Source organism: Terrapene carolina, unplaced genomic scaffold (assembly GCF_002925995.2).
Source record: "Terrapene carolina triunguis isolate 2854851 unplaced genomic scaffold, T_m_triunguis-2.0 Scaffold192, whole genome shotgun sequence".
Classification (NCBI taxonomy): Eukaryota; Metazoa; Chordata; order Testudines; family Emydidae; genus Terrapene; species Terrapene triunguis.
The window spans coordinates 1,263,153-1,269,117 of NW_020664543.1; the positions used below are offsets into that span (position 1 = coordinate 1,263,153).

Consider the following 5,965-nt stretch of genomic DNA (forward strand, 5'->3'; position numbering starts at 1 on the left):
CTGCCCCATGCAGCCCCTGCCCCCTGCCCTGCTCCTACTGCAGCCCCTGCCCTGTGCCTCTTTCAGCCCGTTCCCCTGCCCTGCTCCTACTGCAGCCCCCGCCCCCTACCCTGCTCCTAGAAGCCCGGCCTCCATGCAGGCACCTCTTTTATCCCCCCATCTCTTCTCACTCCGGAAACCTTCTTCTAATGGGACTTTAACTCTGGCAACACCAGCTTGTTTGGCATGTGTGACGTTGTGCAGTCTATATGGTTTTATAAAAATATAAGTGAATATAATGTAACTGGGATAGTTTCGTGCAAAAGGTCTCTTGTAAGGTATCATTACAAAGTGCATAATCTACTGAGTATGATCATCTGATTTGTATAAATGTACCACTCTTGTATCTAAAACTAGAAATATAAAAGGTAACTCTGAGGGCCTATTGTAATTATGTAAAGTGTGGGCCATTAATGATGGTTTGGAATCTTGATGACTCCCATTGTCTGCAGATGGCTGTTTACCTGTGAGTCTTCCTGTATATGTGTGTGCTGGCAAGTGAGTAATGAAGTCTTGCAGTGACATGTGATCATGTCACCTGAACTGGAATCCATCTTTAACCTGGTGCTTTTCCAGTGAGGGGGGGTGAAAACCCAGAGGGACAAAGAGTTCCCGCCTTATGCAAAAGATATATAAAGGGGTGGAAGAGAACAGAGAGGGAGAGGAGCCATCATGGAGAAACCCCTAGCTAACACATAAGCTGGAACAAGAGCTGTACCAGGGGAAAGAATTGTGCCCAGGCCTGGAAGGTGTCCAGTCTGAGAAAAACTTACTGAAGCATCTCTGAGGGTGAGATTATCTGTATTTAGTTTGATTAGGCATAGATTTGCGCATTTTATTTTATTTTGCTTGTGACTTACTTTGTTCTGTCTGTTACTACTTTGAACCACTTAAATCCTACTGTCTGTATTTAATAAAATCACTTTTTATTTAGTAATTTACTCAGAGTATGTATTAATACCTGGGGGAGCAAACAACTGTGCATATCTCTCTATCTGTGTTATAGAGGGCGAACAATTTATGAGTTTGCCCTGCATAAGCTTTATGCAGGGTAAAACGGATTTATCTGGGTTTAGACCCCATTGGGAGTTGGGCATCTGAGTGCTAAAGACAAGCACACTCCTGTGAGCTGTTTTTGGGTAAACTTGTAGCTTTGGGACAAGTAATTCAGACCCTGGGTCTGTGTTGAAGTGGACTGGAGTGTCTAATTCAGCAAGACGGGGTGCTGAAGTCCTGAGCTGGCAGGGAAAACAGAAGCAGGGGTAGTCTTGGCACATCGGGTGGCAGCTCCCAAGGGGGTTTCTGTGATCCAACCCGTCACAGCATGTATTGTCTAGAGTATCGAGATCACAGTTCTCAGCTGGATCGTGGCTCATGAGACAGTCTATAACATTCTGCACATTTTCTGTAAAGTTCCTCACTTTGCAGAATACATGAAAATGGAGAGAAACGAAAACCACCATCAGAACCACAGCCTCATTCAGTGCCAAGTGGCGGGGAATGCCCAGCTGGTGTATTCCCAGCTGCTACCAGCAGGGGGAGATGCAGGGCAGAGTGCAGGCCCCAGGGCCATCCCTATGGCTTCTCAGCCCCCACCCTTGTGGTGGGATTCAATCCAGCCGGCCTCTGCTTCCTTTGGCATCAGCAAGGAAACGTGAAACCTAACGTCCAGGAGGAGCGGGCAGCACTTACGTAAATTTCAGCGCCATAGAATCCATCCTGATAAACGACCCTGCAAACAGTCCAAAGAGACAGGCTGTGCGTCAGAGGGCAAGCCCGGAAGCTGCCAGCGCCATGTGGGTGGGGAGTGGCCAGGCTATCTGAAAGTGGGTTTATTGTTTCCTTGTGGGCCAGACCCGTCTCCCCATCCTGGCTCGCAGTTGGGGGTCTGACGACGCTCTGGAGTTCCTGGGCGGCAGTCTGGTCCCAGCCATGCTGAGATCAGTCTGGGTTGCTCCAGGCTGGCCTGGGTGTACCTGCAATTAGACCCGCACCTGCCAGCGTGGATGCTCAGGGCTGAAAGCAGGGAGAAGCTGGGGGAGGAGAGTGACACCCCACAAAGCCTGAGGAGGAACAAGTGCTCTTGAGGAAATGAGGTTGCAGCCACTTTCTCTGGGGGCTGCTCTGTGCTGTCCCAGCTGAAAATATGCAGGAGCCCATGGCATCAGAGGGTTGGTACCCAACTACAGAGAGAGGGTATAGAGCCTGCATGGAACTTGGAGGGAGGAGTGTGGAGTAGGCACAGGAAGTCAGTCTGTGTGCACATGGCTGGAATGCTCGCTGCAGTTACAGCATGTTTGCACATAGCTCTCTTAATGTAGAGCCAGTTTAGTTTTAGAAACCTGGAGTCTGTGACGCTGGCAGGGCAGATGCCAGCTCTTGCCCAAGCTGCAGGCATTAGCAAAGAACTGACAACCTTGTTGCTGGAGACCAGACCAGGTCACCTGGATGTTAGCTTTGCTCAAAGTAGGTATTAGTCTTTTAAGAATGTATTTAGTGTTTAGTCCCCAACTGATTTGGGCTAAGTGATCGGTCTCTTGGGACTGGAAGCAACCTGAATGTGGGGTGATAGGTGACCATTTCTTACTAAGTCCAGTTTATCTTGGTGGCAAGGTGGATAGGAGAATCTAAGGGGACTGTCTGTGACTCCACGGTGAGCTCACGGGAGCTCACGTTTGTTTCTGGCTTGGTGAAATCTAGTGACAGAACACACCGCCAGCTTGGGGTGTCTGTCCTCAGGCTGCCACTCACAGCTGTGAGCTGCTCCAGACACCTGGACAAAGTCCTCCCCTGTGATTACCCCGTACCTGGGGCATGAAACCAAGGGGATAAACCCTCCCTCCTCAGGAGACACCACGAGATGGAAGGCGTCAAGGAGCCTTCAAAGAGCTCGACTGAATGGTGCCACCTCCGCTGAGCCGTACCCCACATGCTGGGTCTGCTTCTCCCACCCCAGGCTGCACATACGGGGTGCAGAGATCTGAACACAGAGACCCCAGCTCCATGGGAGGGTGTTGGGCCTCCCCAGCCATGCAGGGAAAACAGGCCCACAGCCTCCCAGTTCTCAGCTGAGCCACATGACATGCTGGGAAAAGCAGCGCCTCTCCTGCAAGTCCGTCTCCCAAGAAAGGGGCAAAGCTGCTGCCTGCTCCAGAGCCCAGGGCCCCGCTGGTTCCAGGAAGCCTGGCTCCCTGGGATACTCACGCGCCGTAGGTGGGGATAGGTGGAGGCGGGGGTGCGGCGCGGAACGTGTTGTAGACAGCACGCCCCCGGCCCCTTAGGTGCGCCCCTCGGTATGCCACGGCTGTCCCTGTGGCTGGGTACGGGAACCCTGTTACTGAAGGCAATAGAGAGACATGAGCATCCCAGAGCAGCTCTCTGGGTAGCGCCTGCCCACAGGGCACCCTGAGGGAGATGGAAGGGCCCCTCCTGCGCGGCGCTCGCCCACCTCAGCAGCACCCCCTGCTCCAAAGTAGGGACACCTGTGCCAGCACAGGCCCAGCACATAGGAGCCTGGGCTTTCTCTGGCTGCACAACCACCACCCAGTCACGGCCAGCGCAACCCCAGTGCCAGCAAAGGGAAGCAGGGAGCCGTCCCTTTGCCCCACAGCACAGGACCACACACGCAGGGTTACCCCGGCCCCTCGCTGCAGTCGTGAGCTGAGGGGCCCTCTGGGGAAGGTAGTGCCAGGAGCCCTCGCCTCTCTCAGGGCTAGAGGCAGGCAGGGAAGGGACAGGCTGGAGGCAGAGCTGAGAGCAGCTGGTGCAGGGGACTGCACGCTCCTTCACAGGGATTCTGCTCCCTGCCCCTGGTGGGGTAATTGTTCAAACAGCCCCTCGAAATGCTGGGAGAGCCACAACATACCAACAGCTGTGTGAAGGGAAAGTCCTCAGCACTGGCATGTGGCACTGCTGGAAGGGACGGGCACTACCATTGGGAGAACCCCCATCACCAAGCACAGAGTCCTGCCCACTGCCGTGAGGCAGGTGGGTCCTCCCAGGGGGTTTATGAGCCCTATTGCCACAAGGCACATGGTCTCTGCCCAGCATCGGGGCTGGGGCCGGGCTGGTGCTAACTGCAGTTGTAATCCCCACTTGAGAGAGAGGCTGGCATGAGGAGCAGGCCCAAGGGAATCAGAGCCACGTGGGACCCGAGGCAGCACTTCTGCCAAAGGGACTGGCCTGAGCGACTTTACCTGCATAGAATTCAGGACTGTAGACAGCTCCCACCACCGGGTTCAGCTTCCAGCCTGCCACACAAACAGTGAGCCAGTGAGCCCCCGCAGGGGGAATCCAGAGAGCCCCCACCCCCTCCATGGGCCATGGGGACACAGCCAGTGGCAGCCTCATCACCAACAGGCAGCAGCAGCTCTGTAAGGCCAGTGCTGCACAGCGTCCGGACTGGCCTGCAGGAGGCCTGTGGGAGCGGCTGCCTCCCAGCTGCCGGCACACACTCTCCACGTTTCCCAGTGCAAACTCTGCGGCCATGACAGGGGACCCCTACTGCAAGGGGGGGGGGGGGAGCTGGGCATAGCAAATGTCTCAGGAGAGCAGGGGGAGGAGTCGCTGAGCCTTTTACCCCCAGAGACCAGGGTCCCACTGCCCGCTCCTCCCATGGAGCGCACTGCTTGCCCCAGACGCTCGGTGCAGCCCTTTGCCCTGAGACTAACACCCTCCTTACTGGGGTCCTCTGGGCAGAGATGCTGATGGGACTGGGGGGCTGGCCTGAGCCGGAGGAGCTGGGACTGGTGAGCCTGGCTCTTGCTCGTTGCTGGGAATTCCCGCAGGGAGTCCAGGGCAGTCTCAGGCCCTAGGAGCAGGAAGAATAAAAGCCCCAAACCATGCTCCCAATGCTCGTGCTCCCAGGCCCCAAGGGCGGCTCCCCACAGCTGCTCGCCTTGCTGAGCCCACCCCTGCTGCCCCACACCCTCCGGCCCTTACCATTGATGTAGGGATTTGCAGCCTTTTTGTTCGTCATGACTCGGGCTGTGGCGTTATTGACCTGCAGAAGAGAGGGCACGGGACAGATTACTGTCTGCACCCAGAGACGCTGCAGCCCCCGGGACCTGCTCAGCTGCGTTTATGTGGAGTTCTTCCGGCCTGGGGCTGGGGGCAATGCCAGTGACATGATCACCAGAGCCAGGCGGTGTGGGGGGACGCAGGGCTGGAGTCCCGTAGCACTGCCACACTGCCTGGAAACCCGGGGACCTGCATACAGCTCTACCATGCCCCGCAATTCTGACTCCCCCTGGGCTCCCGCTGCACCATGATCTGGACCCACAGCTCCGGCATTTGCTGTTCCAGCCCAGGGCTCCTACACACAGCGCCACTGGTACACCACGATCCTATCCTGCGGCACCCCTGCTACTCCAGTTCTGCTGGTGATCCTCAGTCCTGGGGTAACTGATACCTGATCCTGAGCGGTGCTGAGCACCGAGGCCTCGGGAGCTTACACTGTGGCTAGCAGACAGCTCCCCTCGGACCCACATCCAGAGCCGAGCCCAGCTGAGTTCGACAGGGTGCTGTGTGCTGAGCTGGCTGCCTTGGCCTGCTACAGTGAAAATGTCCTTTCAGCCTTGGGGGCTGTACAGGGGACATGGGCACGAGGCAGTGGGAGGAGAGGCCAGTGCTAGGCATACTGCCTGGCCAGTGCGAGTGGCAAAGCCCGGAAGATTTGCTGAACTGTACGTGTGGAGAGGAGGAAGCCTCCTGTTTTACACCACTCAGAGGGGCCTTGGGAGGGACAGGTCTGCACTGGAGTGGGGCGGGGGACAGTTTTGGTGCCCATGAATGGGAGGATCCAACAGTCTCTGTCAGAGCCAGGCAAAATGCAGTAGTAGACTGTGCGCATTCACCACCCAGCTCTGCAGTGCCCCTCAATCCCCACCCACAGATCCCCAGTGACACCCGTCCTGGGCACCCCCCC

At 56.4% G+C, this 5,965-nt stretch overlaps 1 protein-coding gene across 8 annotated transcripts in view; it reads right to left on the bottom strand.

Annotated features, from left to right (window-relative positions):
- The window catches only part of RBFOX3 (RNA binding fox-1 homolog 3), a 90,609-nt gene that overhangs the window by 5,288 nt on the left and 79,356 nt on the right, over positions 1-5,965 (bottom strand). For all 8 annotated transcript variants that reach the window (XM_024205952.3, XM_024205955.3, XM_024205954.3 and 5 more), the window contains 4 exons: positions 4,981-5,041; positions 4,236-4,289; positions 3,244-3,376; positions 1,732-1,771 (listed from right to left, as the gene is read on the bottom strand). In XM_024205952.3, coding sequence (XP_024061720.1) covers positions 1,732-1,771; positions 3,244-3,376; positions 4,236-4,289; positions 4,981-5,041 — 288 coding nt within the window. The remainder of the gene's footprint in view (positions 1-1,731; positions 1,772-3,243; positions 3,377-4,235; positions 4,290-4,980; positions 5,042-5,965) is intronic.